Source organism: Dermacentor andersoni, chromosome 8 (genome assembly GCF_023375885.2).
Source record: "Dermacentor andersoni chromosome 8, qqDerAnde1_hic_scaffold, whole genome shotgun sequence".
Taxonomy (NCBI): Eukaryota; Metazoa; Arthropoda; class Arachnida; order Ixodida; family Ixodidae; genus Dermacentor; species Dermacentor andersoni.
In genome coordinates, this window is record NC_092821.1 from 132,077,256 (window position 1) to 132,097,014 (window position 19,759).

Genomic DNA, 19,759 nt, shown 5'->3' on the forward strand with positions numbered 1-19,759 from the left:
GCGACAAAAAAATGCGGGCGGCAGGGAAAGTCACAGGCGTAGGGGTCGAGATAACGCAAGCGGGAGCTGGTGAAATCCGGTGAATTCCACTGATCGAATCATGACGCAGCGATCGTGATGTGAAGCTCGATCCGGATTGAGCGCCGCTACATAGGCACTTTTCATTGTGACTGAGTTCGGTGCGGATCCATTAAATCGCGATAGCGCTGCTCAATCGCAATCGTAAAGTGAAGCTTGCACGAAGATTTCTGAATGCATAACATGTAAATTTCTCAAGTCCTTCAGACACACTCAGTCTGGCGCACCAAGCACGATCCCGATTGCTGGACCGCGTGACAGCGACCATTGTCGATGGCGATCGAAGAAATTCGATCCCGATCGGGTTCAAGCGAGATCGAAAGTGCCTGCGTGACACCGGCACCCTACTTCATCCTACAAGTCGTTTGCAGCACCGTGGAAGCTGCAGGAGTCCTTAGCCAATAGGAACGCCGAATGCCACCCGAGATTCGTTCATCCGCGCCGCGTCGTCTGCTCAGCGAACGCTGAATTCGCTGTATACGACATTCATGGGCAAATGATCTAACATATCAGGTATTGCTGTGACGTATCATGTACCAAGAAAAAACAAAACTTTCTAATTATGCCGCTAATAACATAGTTAAGCCAGGAAATACATTCTACTGCGCAAGGATACTGCCTGCACACGCCCCTTGCCTTCGGCAGTGCTGCAAAGATGGAGTATGGACTGGTGGCGTACGTGAGGCACTACTTTAGCGGCCGGCGACCACGTTGTGACACTTGTGGGTGTCGCAAAGAAATAGTAGTTTTTAAATTTATTAAGGCGTTTGCTGGGATGACGTCCTGATATCGCGGTTAAATGAGCTCTCGGTAGGGGGGGAATCAATGACCGCCTGATGATCTTCTAAACTGGTTCTTCTTTTTTATTTCCTAGCAACGAACCCTCACACAAATACTGCCTATAGAACCCTACTTCCGACCTCCAGCTGAACAGCGGGCATCGGAATAATTTTTACTGCACAGTTTTAACTTTCCCGTAAATGCATTACCGTTTGCGTAATACGGGGCCACCGGAGAGGTGTACGGCAGCAACAAAGCTGGTAGCACAGTTAAACCACAAAGCGCACAAAGCTAATTCTGCAGGGACCTATCGTACTCCCCTTAACCACCGGTGCAAAGCGTCGATAGCGACGTAATCGTTAACATGCACTTCCTTTAGGATTTTACCTCGCCGAGAACATTCACGCAACGCGAAATATTCCTCAACAGCACTGTAGTTGGACAAAGCGTCGCAAGATGTGGCTAGCAGTTTTCCTGCTGCCGTTCGTCCGTGGCTTCTGTAAATTGGTGATCCGTAAACGGTAAGGCGTTTACGGACAAGGTAAGATCTCTCTGTTATCGCAACGAGTTGTACCTTACTTAGACCGAGTTATTCGGAGTGCACGCATTCGGACCATCCACTGTAATGTGCAGCCGCCGTGCGCATTGCCTGGCATAAAACCCCTTAAACTTCGCAAAGTAGTGCTCAGTTTTGAAGAATGCCGCCTCCTCCTCGCGCGCTCTGGCCGACGCCGACGCCGCGTCGCTATTGGACTATTAGGATCACGTGGGCCCTCGCGCCGTGGATCAGCGCCATTCTCGCTCGAGAAGCGTCTACGGAGTGGCGAGGAGCGCATGTTGGCGCCGTTGCTACGCTCGAGCAGTGTAGGCGGCGCCACGGTCGAGGAGGGAGCGTGAAAGAGAGGAGTGAAGGCGGAGGAGGAGAGTGTCGCTACTTTACGAAATTGAAGGGGTTTCTGCCTGGCACTCGCACCCACGACCTCTCGTGCTCGGTAGCGGTGAGCACCGTTGCAGCCAGCGAGCCGTGCAGCGCGGCCGCGGCATTGGCAGCGGGAGACGCCCGCAGTGCAACGGCACGCCGATGATAAATCTGCAGCGTCACCAGCCCCGTTGCGGTCGCATCCATCTTTCGCGTCTGCCGACACCGCGCGGTGGTTAGAGACGAGGGACGGCGTCGGAGATCCCGGAATGGCGCCCAGCGAAAAAAGCAGCTCGAGCGGCTTTAGGCGTCGCAATCTCAGGAGGGCGTAGAGGCGCTTTTGCGGAGGCGCGTTTTTTTGTTCCTCGATCGCCGACACACTGAGGCGGCGGCGGCGCCCGAAATGTGTCCCGAGAGTGCGGGACACACATGGTGGGACGAATGTGTCCCAAGGGCGAGGACACGGCGAAACGGCCGAAAGTAAAGACTCGTTGCGACGCGGGGCAGTATAAGAAACACCGTTGGCGCGGAGACGGAGCTTCGGCAGCCCCATTAGTCACGGTCAACTCTTTCCGCAGCAGCCGCTGGAAAGCAGGAAGTAAGCTTGGGCAGCAGGGAGACATATAGGGAAGAAGGGAAACGCGCGAGGGTGGCTTAAAGGGCAACTCTCGCGGCTCTTCGACGCCCACAGATTTCAATGATCGAGAGATAGGGAACAGGAAGAGAGGGAGGGAGGTAACAAAGGAAACGGAAAATGCGTCCGGTTGGCTGCCCTACGCTGCCGTATTGCAGAATGCCTCGCAGCAAAGGTGATAGCAGGTCATCGGCGATGCACCGTTTTATCGAGTCATGCTACGCAAGAAAGTTGAAGAGAGACTGAGAGATACGAACTTTAATGATATGCTGGGGATGTTAGCCTGGCTGATTGTCTGGAATGCTACGTGTAGGTGTCGTTTAGTTCGGCACATTGCCTGAAGATGTCGCCATTGGCGCTGCTCTTCCCGCTGCGCCTGCGTGTTCTAACGTCACCGCTACGTTCCATCTTTAATTCACCTTTCGCTCTAATCACCTGGAAGTGCGCATATTAGGTATTTCGTTTGGCTGACATGATCAGATCTAATCACTAACCTTTCTTTTCTCGCTCCACCGGCCACATGGGAATAGGGGGGAGACAATAAAGAGATGGGAGATAGAGAGAAGGTTCGCTTTTACTGCATCCGAGGAATGTGTCATGTGGTCAGAGGCGACCGCACAGGCCCGTTAACTTTAAAGGGATAATAAATAGAAACATTAAATCACTTTAGAATGATAAAGCAGTCTTTCAATGCTTCATTTTCACCTGCCGTGGTTGCTCAGTGGCTATGGTGTTGGGCTGCTGAGCACGAGGGCGCGGGATCGAATCCCGGCCACGGCCGCCGCATTTCGATGGGGGCGAAATGCGAAAACACCCGTGTGCTTAGATTTAGGCGCGCGTTGTCAAAATTTCCGGAGTCCTCCACTACGGCGTGCCTCATAATCAGAAAGTGGTTTTGGCACGTAAAACCCCATGATTGTTTAATACTTTATTTTCGTTAATTTCGGTCTAATAGGTTGATATTCAGGCGAGGAAATGAAGCCCAAAGGGGGAGTTTCTAAATTTCGTGCCGAAGCCCCATGGCGCCGGTACGTCAGCATGACGTCACGCATTTCAATGCATCCTTAGTATTTTGGCTATTACGGCGTTGCAAACGTTCTCGGAAGTTGCCCAATTCAGTTTCTGGCTATAGAATACACTGTAGGCCACCTAAGGTAAACTGTAAGCCTGAGCATGCAGACGCCTTGAAACATACATGACGTTAGATTTAGCGGATACTAAGGGGACAGGTTGCCTGACAGAGGTCCCTCCTCGACCCCACATACATATGCGGCATTGCAGCTCATACAAATAGATCACTTTGATTATACATCAAATATACGTATAGTATAGAGATTGTTTAAATAATATTCTACTAATATATTCTTTTCTAGCCTTTGGCTTCCGGTTGACATAGCTTTTGTAATTGTATACACGTGGGGAGAGGCATAACGGCACGATGCATACTGGGGTGGATATAAAAATCAAGAGAGGATAATTCATGGGCGCTAGCAACGACAAAGCCTTTCAATATCAGGCCTTTTCAAGTTGGTTGGTCTCGATCATCCCAGTGGTGTTCTTGTGGCTTTTCGGGTTCGAAGAGCATTGAGCTTGTGCTACCGGACCAGAGCCCTCCAGGCACCCATCCCACGTGAACTGGCCCTTCAGCTTATCCCTGTTAATTTCTTTCTCGTTCCAACACCTGTCTACTACCGTCCTCGAGCATACTTCTCTTTCCTTGGCACTCAATCTGTGTTGCTCTACATTACATCACAATTCCTGCCCTAGGCATTACGTGGCTTTCTCCGCTCCATTTCCTGCTCTTAATAAACGACTACAATGTAGGCTACACCCACTCGCTCCCTGATCCACACTGCCCCATTTCTGTCCCCACACGTTGGGCCTATCATTCTTTTGTTCTCATTCTGCGGTGCACGCCCGGATATCGGACGGCTAATGCAACGTGCCGGAACCAGATGCGGCCTCCGTTTACAAGCTAAAACAGCTGACGCCGCGTTCCATTGTAGAGTATACAGCGTTTCTTCTCAAAGACGAGCCCCCTCGTATTTCCGGAAAAAGGCGGTCACCACGCGAGAACAAAGGGAGACGACGGAAGACCCCGACAATAGCTCATCATCTCCACCACAGCCCTGCACAGTACATATAGCACAGTGTCTTCGAGCGGCAGCACGACAAGTTGCACGCAAGCCCGTTGACGATACACACATACGTACACACACAAACACGCAGGGAGGGAGGAGAGAGTGACTTGCACACCAGCGTGTAGAGAGACAGAGAGAGAAAGGAGGGTACGTGGAGAACTGAAGGCCATTCTCGAAGCGCTTATACGAGAGCGGCACTGCTGACGCGGCGGTGTCGTTGATACAATAGCGGTCGTATATAGGCGAACAGCGTTACGCCTGCCGACGGGCGAAACGCGCGTGGCAGCGCCCAATTTTACTCCGAGCGCCCATTTGTCAACGGCCCGACGACAACACGTCGCCGGGGACATTCTGCTAGCAGGGCGAGCTGAGAGGGGGGCGCAGGCCGTTAAGCGCGGGTAAAAGACCGCCCAGCCTGTTAGGGAGAACCGCCGTCGCCGCCAACTACTGCTGCTGCGGCACGCGCGCGCGCGCCCCGGCCGCGTCTTCGGCACGGCTTGGCTCTCGACGGCGGCGAAACCGGGAGGGCGCGGGTGGAGAGGGGAGGGGGAATGACAAAATGGCGGCTCCCCCCCCCACCCCTTCCCTCCATCAGCAGTGCGCGACTGTTATTCCCCCTGCCATTCTACGGTGGTACCCCGAGTAAAATATAGAACGGTGCACTGTGACCGAACATGGTCCACGAACCTGTTATCAAGGATTGCTGACACGCACACCTTCGAAGTTGGAAAATCTAGACCTCACTCCTCTCACTCGTAAAAAAAGGAACACGCTTAACAAGTGTGACGATCGAGAAACACTTTCAATTTGTATCGACTTGATACTAAATAGGAGGTGTCCAAATCACGCCCTCAGAGACGGCTACCTCGGATTAACCAAAGCGAATCTCGAAAGCCATGCTTTCGTGTACTGCAAGTGTCGGAAGCAACTGGCAGGAGCCTGAAACATGTCCTCGGTCGCCATGTTTTGGATAAAAGCTATTCGGTCTCGAAACGATGAACTTGGTCGTCATCGAGATCATTGTGACGTCATGAAGCAGTGCAAAAGTTGGCGACATCTTGTATCTGCAAGGCTATATGTCTGGTCACGTTGCTCATAAATGTAAACAATTATGACAGTCGAGCGTCCTTCTACTGGCTGGACACGCGCGTACGACAGCTGCGGCGATCGCAGAAACGGAGCGAGACGGTGCATTACGACACAAACGCACCCTGGGTACTAAAGCGGTTTAGTATGAACAACTGTTATAGTAAATTATTTAGGGGGTTCTGACGGTTCTAGGCTTTACAGGGTTTAGATTACAAAAGAAAGTTACAGGTCAAAAATGGCATGTCAGTACATCGATAACAACACACTACGCTGTATATCCTCCTCATGACGTCTGCGTAAGTGTCCGCTTCAAGTGGCTGCTTCCAAGATGAATATTAGCAGACGACGCGAAAGAATAAGGAAAGCCGGACGACAATATATATATATATTCTTTTTTTTTTCTCGGCTCTTCTAATCTTTCAGATTTCTTGTGCTCACTGCCACTGGCCCTAGCACCTTCTTTAATATTATGTTCAACATGACGATTGAATTGTAGCTGCTTTTACGAGCAGTGCTAGCAAGCGTAAGAACGCTCTTGCTAATGCGAGCACTTGTGGATAGTCTGCTCCGAAGGTGAGTCCTAGAATAAGGGAAGCTGGGCGTGAACACTGAATGGGGAGCACCTTTTTGTCTTCCTACTGGTTACTTGTTAACATACAGTGTTCTATGGTTCCGTTTCTTTCCTCACCTCCTAACCTGGTCATAAGTGTAATAAGGCAATAAAGAATACCGAATATCACAGCATACCAACCGTAACATAAGCGCTATTGACTACCAAGTTCTACAAGGTCGTCATTCAACATGCCTCGTGAAAGCGTTGATAACCGTACATAAGCAATGCACCGTTCTACCGAGACATGCCATATACCCCCCCCCCTTCCTTCCCCCTCTCTTTAGCGAGAACCGAAAACTGCGTAATCGTAACTGCGGAAAAGCGAGACGCCGTGTGGCAGTGGGGGATCCCATCTCCCACCGTTAAAAAGGGGGATGGCGCGGGGATGGAAATGCAGTAAAACATTTAAGGCGAGAGACGGGGGCCGTAATGACGCAAGTGCCGACAGAAGGACGAAGATAAAGGAAGGAGAGAAGGGAGGGGTCATACGCCGAAAAAGAATGAGCGTTTCTGGTGTATACAGCGTCTGTTCCGGGGCGCAGTAAGCGCCCTTTTGAGTTATGGGTTTTCGCCGTCATATACGAAACTGCGGCGGTCGGGAAGGGGGGATGGCGGCAGTAACGTTGTTTCCGCTTGTCCGAAGCAGACGACACACGTGCGGCGGGTTGCCGTCGTGCAAATCTCGTCTGGCTTTCTTTCGTTACTTCTGTTCTTTTTTTCTTTACTTTAAATCACCGCCGCCCGTCGTTTGGTGGCGCTGCGGAAGCCGCTTTTAGCGCCATTCTTTTGGCGTACCGTCGCTGATGTCAAGTGTGCTCGCTTGGGGGTACTATAGCCGTCGCCGCACAGCGCGGTTGGATAGGGGGTCCGCAGGAAGTCCGTGTGACACCGCTGCAAGCGGTACGAATGGCAGAGGAAAGAGTGAACGGTTATCGTGCTTCCTGACACTGCGGCACCTCTCAGCTTTCTGTGTGGCCCCCCTTCGGTTCTGGAACGTTCACTTCCGCAAGATTTCTCAGCTAGACGACGCTCGGAAAAGAAGAAAAAGAAAGAAACAGTGACAGTTTTTGGGAGCGTGAGTCATCTATCTCTTTAGGCTGTGCAAGCATGCGGACGACAGCACGGAACAAGTATAAGACCACGCAAGTTAAACTTTACATTGCGTAATGACGCGATGGCAAGTGTCATTTCTCACTTTATTTTCCACGTAAGCCGCGTAACAAGTACGCCGTCGTTTTGTACTGTATATATTTTCCGGAGGAATAAACTCCTTATCATTCATTGTCTTTCGGGACCAGAATCACGTCCTATAATTTTTGCTACAGCCATGATTTCGGCAAAAAAGAAAGAAGAAAGAACATAGTGGTCGAGAAAGAATTAAAGCCATGCCCGAGCTGGCGATTGGCCCTACCGAAGACACGTGCAGACCTAAGAAAGCATATGAAACCCAAACTTACTGCTTTGTTCAGGGGCACAGATGAATATGAAATTAATGTAGAGCCGTCGAATAGAGCACATTACACAACTTTATGCTGCAAGCACAATTGTAGAAGCTTGTACCCTATTCTTTCGCCACCGGCAACGGAAGCACTGCTGGGGATTTAAGTAACATGTCATCAAAAAGCAGTTACCAGTGAACACTACGGATTGCCACGCAGTGAACATTCCTGAACTGCACTAGCACCATTTCAGCCACCATTGCCTTCGGCAAGAGAGGCACGCATTTTCACGTTTCTTGTCAATAAAGTGTGATTCGTCCTAAGAGGTTCCGAGAACAGTAAGACGCGAGTGCCAACATCCCAGGCATCCATCCTTGCTGCCGTCTTTTGTTCTTTCCTGGTGGTGTTCTAAGCAATACGGAGGAAAGAAACAAATCTGCGCATGCTCTATTCCCATTTGACCCAATGCGCCGTTGAAATTTCTGCATGGCACAAAACTAGACGAGCGGCTCTGGCAGGGCCACCGTCTAATGTGCTACATAAGCACTCACCGCTTCTCTTATCATCACCATAATCCATCCCAGTACTTTCACTCCCTTTCCTTCTTCACCTGTGCAGAGTAGCAGACCAGAGTGCACTAGCACAGGTCGACCTCTCTGTCTTTCCTATCAACAAAACCTATCTATGACCTATCTATCTATGGGCCAATAAGGTAATTGGCGTATTGTGATTGGTCGTGACGTATAACGGGACGAGCGACCGAGGTTTTAAAAGCGAGCTCCTTACGCCTCACGAATGTTCTGGACTTCAAAGCGTTGCAGCTCTGAGACACTTCGGCACCGCCGAGTTGTACGTCAGGCCTAATGTTCACCTGCATAATGACCACCTCGAGCATAAAGTGTCCTTATCTCGGAAGTTTAAAGCGCTTATCGTGTCCCATCTCAGATGGCACAAAGAAACGGCGGCGACGGCGAAACGTGAAGGTAGGCTTCGTGCTAGGAAGATATGTTCGTTTAAAGAGCAAAACGCAAAAGGAGGAGAAAGAAGCTCGTTTGCCCTTTCGAAAAGGGCTCGTGCGCTGTGAGCGTTGTCTCTTCCATGACTTACCGTGCAATGCTTTCAGGTACGTCTTCCCGGCTGCGATGAGTTGCCTCGCGCAGGGGTTGAACTTCTCCAAGATGTTCTGGAAGAGAGAGAGAGAGAAAAAAAGTACAGATCAAAACTCCTGTGCGCGTCGGCATTAACGCTTGACAAAAGTAGTGCGCGTGCTACTGACTCCTTCGTGTAAATTCTACGAAGATAATAAACACCTGCTGAGTATTCACCGGCGCTATAGCGACGCGAAGTTTGCGGCAATGACATGGAGAAGTAGAGGTATAGACGTGCGCCATGATGAAAAATAAAGGGGAAAAAGAGGAGGAGGAAAAGAAGGAAAGGTAGGGAGGTCAAGTGAAGGGATATTCAGAACGAATCACTTTTTTACTGAAAGGAAAGACAGAGAGGTCGACCACCGCCGCTGGTGCGCTGTGTGCATTGGGAAAAGGAAAAACGTAGAGAAAGTATGGGGATGAATGATAATGATGATTAGGGATCGAAAAAAGGAGGAGTGAGTGCTTACGTACAATAGACGGCGGCTTTACCGGAGCTGCTCGTCTAGCTTCGTGTCATGCAGGAACTTGAACAGCGCTTTCGCTGTCTGCATTGCAGTCGTCAGGCAATGGGCCCCTTTAACAGTGTCCTCGGGTCAGTGGTTGCCTGGCAACGCTGGCTAGGGAATTGCCCAATATATCCACTTGACCAAGTTTACAGAGTGCGGTTTCGGGCGTCGTTTACGCCATGCTGCTGAGCCGCGGTAAGGTTTACATCGTAAGGATTACATCGGTAAAGTTTACACATAAATTACGCGAATAATGGGTATACGGTCGTTACTTGGCTGCGCCCGTCATGAGCTCTGGGGTGTTTCGCTTCGACCTGTTGCGATGAGCCACGTAAGGATTAAAGGGGAAGTGGTTGAGATTCTGCACGTCAGGCAGCGGGGCTCGAAATGAGTCGGCAAACCTTCGCCGTCTCCCAATGATGCAGAAAGCGTCGTTTCTGATTGGTCTGCTGTCCATATTACACGACGCAAGCATCGCCGAAGGCCTGTGTCTTTTGTTTCACTCTCGCTAGTGCGCGTGCTGAAGCGATTGAAGCGATTAGGTTACAAATGCGCATCGTCTCCCTTGAGGAATAAAATCAATCGCTGGTTTGGCGGTGGTCGTGTCGTTATGCACTTCTGTGTGGCCTCGCTTTTCTCCCGCCATAATACTTATAGCGGTATAGCTGACCGACTGGCTCAAGCCGTTAGGACATTAGGCACAGGATGCTTAATAGAGCCTAATGTCCCGGAGGATATTGGTACGATGGATAACGGACAGGTGCGCGAATTAATTGCTGCAGTACCCGCATCAACCAGGGCTGCATGCATTTATTTTGACGCATGCTGGTAATTAATTATTCTTCTTTTGCAACGAGGTCCTGCGGGAAGTCCACCGAATATTAAAAAAATGACGAAAGTAAGAAAAACTAGCACAAGCAAAAGCTCTGCTATGATGATGATCAATTGTACAACGTTAAAATCCCACTGTGAGGGTAGGTTACGAACCGCGTGGAGATATGATAATTGAAAAAAATAAAAACAATCCCTAGCGCATACCGCACTTCCTTCTTTCCCCTTCTGACAGCACAATAGCGTAACAAAAGAAAGCTTTCTAACGTGTTCTGCTCGGTCTTCAGAAGAGGATATGCATAAACTAACTCGACGGTGGTCATCTTAACTACGGTGTTGAGCGAAGGAAGGAAGTAGGAAAGAAGGAGAGGAAGGTAGAAGGTGGGCAGACAGGAAAACAGAAGACTAGGACAACGCAGAAAAAGAAAAAGAAATACCGCCGACAAGAAAGCACAAGAGCATAATGGCTAAGGAGCGTCTAAGAATGAAGAAGAAGGAAGAAGAAAAATGACGACAAGGGTAGCAGGCAGGCGGGCGAACCCAGGTTCGACGATCTCCCAAGCACAACCGCGAACATGCTTTTCTTTTTCTTGTTAAATTCTTAAGTTTCTTGTGTTCCGTTATTTTATTTTTTTTTCCCGACGTTCCGCTTATTGCGTTCGACTCGCGCGGCCCGCTGCTTGTCCTATTTTGGCGTTCGCGGTGCGCCCCAGGCTCGGGTCCCCGTAAAGAACCCGAACCCGGCGCGGCGGCGAGGCACGCGAGCTCGAAATAGCGCTCGCGCGGTCCGGCCCGCTCGGTCCCATGGCCCTGCCCACCACGGACAGCCGGCGCGGGTATACCAAACTGGGTGCCCCTGCTGCTGCAGCCATCAAAGGGAGGGGGTGGGGGGTGTTATGGCAGAGCGAGCGAGTTGGCCCCACGCCCGAACCTAGCTTCTCGTCTCGTTTAGCATTTAAATCCGGCACGCGCTAGATGGTGACAAAACCACGTGGAAAGGGGCGCGCAGAGTCACTTGCGAGCGGGCGTCTTGAGCCCAGAGAAGTGAGCCCGCAGGAATGAAAACGAAAGTCTGCAGTTGGTCACCCGTATAATGCACGGCGCGAGGGACACCCTGTCTTCGAGAGCCCGTCCGTTATCGACATTGTAATGCTACGATAATCGCCGGTACTCGTGAGATTGGTTGTGCCTTGATAGATGGACCGTTTTACTCTCTCAAGATTTGGAAGGGGTTTACGCTAAAAAAAAGAAAAAAAAAATAGAGAGAACTAAAGTCAGCATTCATTGAATGGGTCAGGGGGCCTCTGTTTGCATGGCATGTGATATCGGAGACAGAAATTAATAGAACACTACATAAGAACGAAATGCAATGTATACACAAGTGGAATAACGTATGCACAGTATTTGCCGGCACACACATCCTAAAAAAACAAAGACAAATGTAAACACGCACGTACAATATTCGGAACTAAAAACACAAAAACAATCGGGAACGCGAGCAATAAAAGTTAAATACGTGTCATGTGCTGAAATACTGCGCATTATTAGAACGCCCACGCAAGTACGGACAGAAAGAAAGAAAAACACCAATCAATGTTTTTCAAAAGTGCTACAGTTGGATAACAATAAAATATAGAAAAACAGCGCAATGCGTTTGCCGCTGCTGAGAGCTATGTTTCAGGTTCAATTGCTGGCCGCGACGGCCTCATTAAGATGGGGGCGGAATGCCAAAAACACCCTTGTAGCCTTTGGGTGCACGTTGAAAAAAGCCAGGTGGTCGAAAGTGATCCAGATCCCTCCTATACGGTCTCCCACATTTACCCGCCGTGCAGTTCGTGTACGTTAAAGCCCGCATTTCTGTCTTTTTCTTTAATTTTGGTATCTCAGTTCAAGCTACAGCAACAGAAAGCGGACGAACTACAAAGAACGGATAGAAGGAAAAGCGTGAAGAGAGGAATACGCCAGAACGATTCGGTAGTACGAAAACTTTGCCGCAGCGGAACTCGCACAAAAGAATGCTTCGTACAGCCCACAAGCGGCACTTCCCTTCGCCACGAAGACATCCAATCAACTTTCTCTCTTAAGCTCGTCACACTCTCCCATTTACTACTCTCGGCCCCGGACTACGCGTCGTCAAACTTTCCGCACCATCACACTACACACAGCGCGCAGCCGTATTAACGTTCGTTGGCTACAGCGCGGGCTTTTCCGCCGCCACCACGCTGTAAGGCCGGGAAACAGCAAAACGACGACGATAGCGCAACGTTGTCGGCGCAGCAGGCGGGGAGCGGCGCTACGACCTTCGTGCCACAGCCATAGCCACAGCCAGAAAATGGGCGAAAGACAAAGGCCGAGCACCCACCGGAAAGACACTTGCACCGGATCGCGCCCGGCGCAACCGCTAAAAGCACCGCCGCCTACGAAACTAACGCGCCCGGCTCGGAACACTCGTACGCAGGAAACGCGAGAGCTGACGCGGCGTGGCGCCCGTGCTTCGACACGCATATGCACTCGAGGCGGCTGGGAGGAGGAGGAGGAAGGGGGGGGGGGTTCTACGCGTCTCGTTCCCTACACGGTGTGTCAAGCTAGAACAGTGCAGCGGTGCGGAAGCGAGCGAAGACTGTTAAGGTCTCTTCCCCCCCGGCGCTCGGCGTATAGTTGAAAGCAGAGTACTTACTGCACGCGGGGAAATGGAAAACTCGGTTGATTCGTCATTTCGGTTAATTCGAACAGAAGCGTAAAAGTAAACGCGGCCATTTCGTGTTGAGGTTTTCAGCATCCTTTCGTCCCGTGTGCGCTGTTTCCACGTCTTGCAAAAAAATGTACCGACTCGCCCAGATCTCGATTCTTCTGCAAACCTAGAGATGCCTAGCAATTAGGTTGCGCGCAAGGCAATGCTAAGGCCGCAAAGCCGTCTAGTTCCCAATTACGGGTAATTCGAACAAATCTAAAGACGTTTAATCATTAGAAAGTGCCGAAGGAAGGGTAATACTCATATCTAGATAGTTCGAGCAGACTGCTCGATGCATTTAGGTAGTCGTACGTATGTTAACGATGCTGCGAGCATCTCGAGTTTCCGCGCGATTAAAAAAATAACGTAAATGTTAAGGCCGTTAAGCACAGTTGCCTAAGTACAGTGCACGACGTAAGATTAAGCTATGAAAAATTGCACACCAGCTAATTATTACTTCCCGGTATTTCAAGGAAATACTTAAACACGCCTTAGAGAGCAAAAAATTCATTGAACTAGGAAAGTATGGCGTAAGCGGGAAATTGAAAAGAAGGTAATTTGTCTTTTCGGATGATTCACACAGCTGAAAGAAAAAAGAGTATCTAGGCATTAAAGGATGCGGAAGACTTACATTAACGCAAAACCGGGTAATTCTTATCAATGGATAATTCGAGGGAACGTACAGAAACGTTTAGTCCGTAGAAAATGCAGTAGGCTCACGATTCTGAAATCGTAGGCAAAATGAGTTTCCGCTCCCCAGCAAACATGCGCGAAGCTTAATGCAGTTAAGTGCCGCATATTAACTGCAGCACAGAGCTTTAAGTATGTTAAACTCGTAATAATGCGACCCTGAGTAGTTTCTGTATTCCGTTAAGCCAAGGAAACGATTAAAAAGGTGACAGACTGTAGAATATACAGTATACTTAGTATAATGCGACTAAGGCAGTTAGTATCTCTAGGTATTTGAAGTGATCATAGATATTGAATTTTCATACCAGCTCCTTGATAAATGACAAAGAAAAAAAAGGGAGGGGGTAGCAGCACAAATACCAATCGATCAACGATGAGTGCCTTAAATAGCGTAGCAATGAGGTTCGCCATGGTATTGAAGGACTCTGGTAATACCGAATGTTTTCATTGCATCTTATAGCCTCTCAATTTGAACACCGGCTAGAGTCTGCTCAATGCCGACCTGCAAGTGAGCCGCACTGTATAGAACCCAAAATAGTAGAGGACGTTGTGAAAAAGAAATGCAAAAAGAGAGAATAAAAACAAAACAAAACAGGTGATTGCGCAATCATTGGATCCCGACGAAAACTGTGCATTTTATTGGAGTTCATAAGTGCGCAAGTGACTAATTGGTAGTTAATTGATGCGAGTTAAATCGATGGTACGGCAAATTCGTACAGACAATCAGTGAACGTATACCTTCTACTTGTGTGAGTGAGATACTTTAACATAGCGTTACCGTTCTACTCTTAGCAATGCCACTTTCTTCCCACTGCGCATGCTCAGTAATATCAGCACATGCGCAGTGAGCGACAGGCAACATGGTCATAACCAGAACTGTTTAGGACGGTTATGCTATGCTGGCATATCTGTAGTGTTTTCTTTCGCGGTCATTAACTGATCATTGCGATGAACGCTTTGTCTTGAAATCTGACGTGGCCAAGAAAGTAGTCACGCATTCTGCACCTATTACACAAGCTGCTGCACAAACTAGACAAATGATATGGGACGCCGTGACGGCTATCGAATAAAAGCCCTGTTCCGCGAGCTTACATTCTGTGGGGTTCTCGAGAAGAGAGCGTAACATTATGCTTCGTGTGCTCATTATGCTCAATACGACAATGAATCGTACGATAATGAATACGATAATGAATCGTAGATTGTCGACACTCCATTTGACCTAATGCTTGGCATTTCGAACTTCAAGGAAAACAAAATAGTATTGGTTGAATGAGAAGCCGTAGCCTTATTTCGAAATTGTAGCGCGCGCGCCATATGCGGACGGTGTTCTTACGCGAGGAACTCTCAGTGTACGCCAAGCACTTTTTTTTTTGGTCTCTCTTCGTCGTCTGTTACTCTTCGAGACGACCAGAAAACAAGGGCAGACGACAAACCCGGGTGCAGACGCTACTAAGCGGCGCAGAAACTCGCCTCATCCCGCACTGGCTCTGCTCAGCAGTTACACAATCTCTCCAGGTTTTACACAGCTGCACCGATTTATCGAGGCGCGCCAGAGAAGCCAGGTCTCGCTCAGCCGCAGCCAATCTAATTAAGAACCGCCACAACCGCCGTCAGATGAAGGGAAACGTGAGAGCCCTTCCACTGGCGGTCGTCTGCTTCTCGGCCCGGAGAGCAGCCATTGTTGGGTACATCGGCGACACCTCGCGCAGCTCTTTTCCACCCGAACGCGTCCACTTTTATCTATTTTTCTTCCGCCCTTTTGGCGCTGAGCACTCACACCGTGCCACTCGGAGCTCGCAGTTTCCGGTTTCCCCTCGGCTCGCATACGAGAAAAGTGCACGTCGTGCCGTGTAACACGTATGCCCGCGTACACGCGAGCGCGGCGCGTATTGCTTGCGCAGGAAATGCGCTGTGTAGGAGCACGCGGCGCCGCCTGTCTTGCTGATGAAAACTCGCCGAACGGTGTCGATTGCGCGGCGCAGAAAAATCTTGCCTGCGGAAATCTTGCCAGTGCATCACCCGGCGGCCGTTTCGCTTGTTTTGTCTCCACCTGCAGACGGCGCCGCCCGATAGCCAGGGTCTCCGGGTCATAGAGTTTCTCACTATAACACTTATAGAGGGAAATCTCGCGCCACCGTCTATGGGAGTTTTAAGGGGCGCTGTGCCGTCATGGGAATGACGGTATATGTGTCTGCGAGGCTCGTGTTTGCTGGTGTTGTTAAGAGGCTTCGTCTAAAACGTGGATATGGCTACGCGACTAACGCGTTCTTGAAGTAAAATCTTCATAAAATGTTTCCATTCACGCATATTACATATTTATTCGCCTACAATGCATGACGAAGGGAAGAAAAGCAAGAACAGACGAAAAACTGTTTCAAAGCGAGCGCGAATCGTGTCGCCTGTCCTCCAACTTTAGCAGCCCACTGATACTTTTTACGTATCATATAATCGTACATGCAATAACAAGTTCTCATAGCTAAACAAAACATGTTTTTGTGTAATAATAATGCTTAAACAACATCTTACGTGCTGTTTTAGTAGAAAATGAATCACTGTGACAGACGGAACGGTGCTTGCCAGGCGCGTCTTCAAGGCGTCCCGGCTATCCGATAACGGTGCCAATCCGAAGTCATAATATACCGGTATTGCCATGCATACCATAGAGTTTCCTACAAAAATTTATGTAGGAAACTCTATGATGCATACCACAGCGCAGCAGCGCCAGATTTCCCTCTAAGTAATATAGTGAGGAACTCTATGCTCCGGATGGATGGATGAATGGATGGATGTTATGAGCGTCCCCTTCGGAACGGGTAGTGGTTGGCGCCACCAAACCCTTGTTATTTTATTGCTTAATGTCCTCCATAGGTTAAAGAAGAAGAAAAAAGGAAAAGTAAAAAGAAACCCCACAATGCATTCCCATAACCCAAGTTTCGGAACGCCTATTGTGAACTTTGTTTTTGTACGTCACCGTTTTTTGTCCGCGTTTCGCTACTTTTCTTCCACCAAACTTCCAATCGCCTCTTACTAATCTCTATTGCGGACATGCTTAAGGCTCATTCACACCGTCGACTGACAGTGGCCGCGCGACCAAGTTGGTCGCAAAGCGACCAGTCGCAAATGGTCGCTTTTCTCGAAAAGCGACCATTTTGGGCCAGTTGCTCGCTGCTCGAGTTATCAGTCACGCGGCCGTGGTCACAAAATTGATAAACCAATCAGCGGCGCACCGGAAGTAATCTTTCATGTGTCTACATCCGGCTTCCTCCCGCGTCGCGGCAAATACAAAGTGCACGCCACCATAGATTCCGAGAGTTCTCGCTGAGAACGATAATCTCCGGGATCGCGACTTGCGGGTCGCGTTCAGCCGGGCTTGCTGGTGTGAACATCAGTCGCCTTCGGTCGCTTTTTGGACGCGGGTAGCAAATTGTCGCGCGACCTTCTCAAGTCACCGGTGTGAATGTGCCTTTACTTTGCCCCTGCTCTCGCTGAAACAAAGGGCTTCAAGGAGGCCAGTGGTGCCCAAATCGACCGCTGGGCAAATATCTTAACATTCTAGTACAACATGCTCCATCGTTTCCCTAGCTTTATCGCAGCAAGCACATGCTTCTTCTTCCGTCTTGTATCTCGGTTTATAGGTGCGTGTTCTAATTGCTCCTTTCCTGATTTCGTATTTTCCTATTTTCGTTTTTTTTTTCTCGTTTTTCTTTGGTTGAGCGCAGCGTTTCGGTCCTTCTTGGAACCTACGAGTATGTGGGTTCCTTGACAGGCAACGGCGGCCGCGTTCTGATGGGAACGGAACGCGAAAACACCGCACGTTGAGATTTCACGACGACGGTTAAAGAACTCCCGTACATAAAATATAATTTATCATTGCTAAGTTTCTCACAGCCAAAGTATGCACTGAATGTCATAGTGATATCGCCTGCGACATAGACGAAAAGGGAACGTCTGCACGTCACTTCAACTTTCAACAAATTCATTGCGTTGCGCGTTCTTGTATCTTTCTTTAAACTTTTATCAATCAATCAATCAATCAATCAATCAATCAATCAATCAATCAATCAATCAATCAATCAATCAATCAATCAATCAATCAATCAATCAATCAATCAATGTCGATAAGTCAGTCAGTTTGTCTGTCAAGTTTCGTTGGCTCTGTTCGTGCTGACGTCGCAGTTCGTGTTGTCAGCTGAACAAATCGTGCCGCGAACCATCTATCCAATTATGGCTCGTACCCGCCGCGGTGCATATGGCTTAGCGGCTATGGCGTAGCGCTGCGAAGTACGAGGTCGCGGGAGCTTATCCCGGGCGCAACGGACGCGTTTCGATGGGGACGAAATGCAAGAATACCCGTGTCCCTTGCGACGGGGGTACGTTACAGATCCCCTCCCTGGGGGTCAAAATGAATCCGGAGTCCCCCACTACGGCGCTCCTCATAATCAAGTCGTGGTTTTGGCAAAAAACGAAAAAGTGAAGCGCGATCTGTCGTGCGGCAATTTCCGCGGCCTTTCGCAAGTTTCATTAAGTTTATTAATGAATAATAACTCATTATGTGATTACGCAATATACAAAAAAAGATTGTCCGACTTACTCCAAGCGAAGCCGGACGACATTACCTTTTGTCCAGCTACATGACATTCGCACATTTTAAAATTTTGTCACGAGTTACGTAGGACACACGGTACACGCCTTCAAGCGCATCATTCGTTTTTTTAAAACGAATAGCTTTCAAATAGCGTTAAGCTATTCGCCCACAGTGGCAGTCACCATCCGTGGTTTCTGCACGCGTTTTTTGTTTTTTCGTGCATTGTGTTAAACAGTACGTTGAACTTCCGAGCAATGTATGGACGGCAGCGATGCCCACGGAGGTATTACCTATTGCATACCTAAGATTTTCCAAGGAATTAGACCTAACAACACATCTCGTTGACTCTGCGAAACCAAATACGAGTTGCTATCTGCTTTATTCAACAAACTGGCAATACGTTTGTTCACATTTTATTCGGTCTGTAACCTCCGCGTGCTATCCGTGTACTATGCAACGCATGTTACTCGACATTCATACTCGATTGCAGCGCCTGGACCCATTCCTCCCACTACGCATTCCATCTGGACCTTCCCGCATCGAGACAACAATTCTCTGTCGACTACGGCTTGGAGTGTCTTTTACAAATACATTTGCTGCCGCATTGGAATGGCTGACAGTGCTGCCTCTGATAGTTGCGGCAGCGAGGAAACAATCGAACATATCCTATATCAGTGTCGTCGCCACAGATCCCAGAGACAGTCGCTCATGACAGAGTTGGCACGCCTCGACGATCGGCAGCTTTCTGAGCAGACGATCTTAAGAGTGCAGGCTGACGCGGTTTTCACACCAGAAGCCGATGAAGGCACTGATGAAGTTCCTCCGGGCAAGCGACCTGTTTGAACGGTTGTGACGGTGCTGAGTTCCTTTGTGTGTCTGTCAAATTTTTCTTTTTTTGTAATCTCCCTCTCTTTCTATGTGCGTGCATATTTCTTTATCTTTCTGTCTTCCCGTACCCCTTACCGAATGCAAGGCAGCAAACTAGATATCTAATTTACGGTGAACCTGCCTGCTTTTCGTATCTCATTTATCTCTCTTTCTCTCTTTTACTCAACATTTCTGACACTGCGTGCAGTTGCCGCCGTGCGCACTGTACAAGCCTCCATATGGTTTTGGCGATGTCGGGCTCTTCTTTTGTGTGTGTGGTGTGTGTGTGTGTTTCTTTGTGCAGTCTACCGCATAAGTATACGGACCAGACGATATGGGAACATGTTGCATTACCCCAGCAGTTCGGAACCGTAGCCAGTAAAGAGTGGGCAGCCCTATGCTGTTAGCATATACGAGCGCAAGTTGAACATATTACGAGGCTGCGGAGATATTACACTTCTGTTCAAATACCGCGTACGTAAGCTTTCGCGGTTGACTACACGTTGCGTTGAAATGAAGATTATTATTATTATTATTATTATTATTATTATTATTATTATTATTATTATTATTATTATATAGATTTAGGCTAAATATACCGGAGGAAAATTTCGTACCAGCGTCTTCGCACGACGTCACCACAGCGCAACATTGCGCACAGAGCAGAGGACGGCTAGCATACGTGTAGTTTTCCGCACTACGTCC

At 49.0% G+C, this 19,759-nt stretch overlaps 1 protein-coding gene across 5 annotated transcripts in view; it reads right to left on the reverse strand.

Moving 5' to 3' along the window:
• The window catches only part of IRSp53 (Insulin receptor substrate 53 kDa), a 234,108-nt gene that overhangs the window by 139,803 nt on the left and 74,546 nt on the right, over positions 1-19,759 (reverse strand). For all 5 annotated transcript variants that reach the window (XM_050173608.3, XM_050173609.3, XM_050173607.3 and 2 more), the window contains exon 2: positions 8,801-8,876. In XM_050173608.3, coding sequence (XP_050029565.1) covers positions 8,801-8,876 — 76 coding nt within the window. The remainder of the gene's footprint in view (positions 1-8,800; positions 8,877-19,759) is intronic.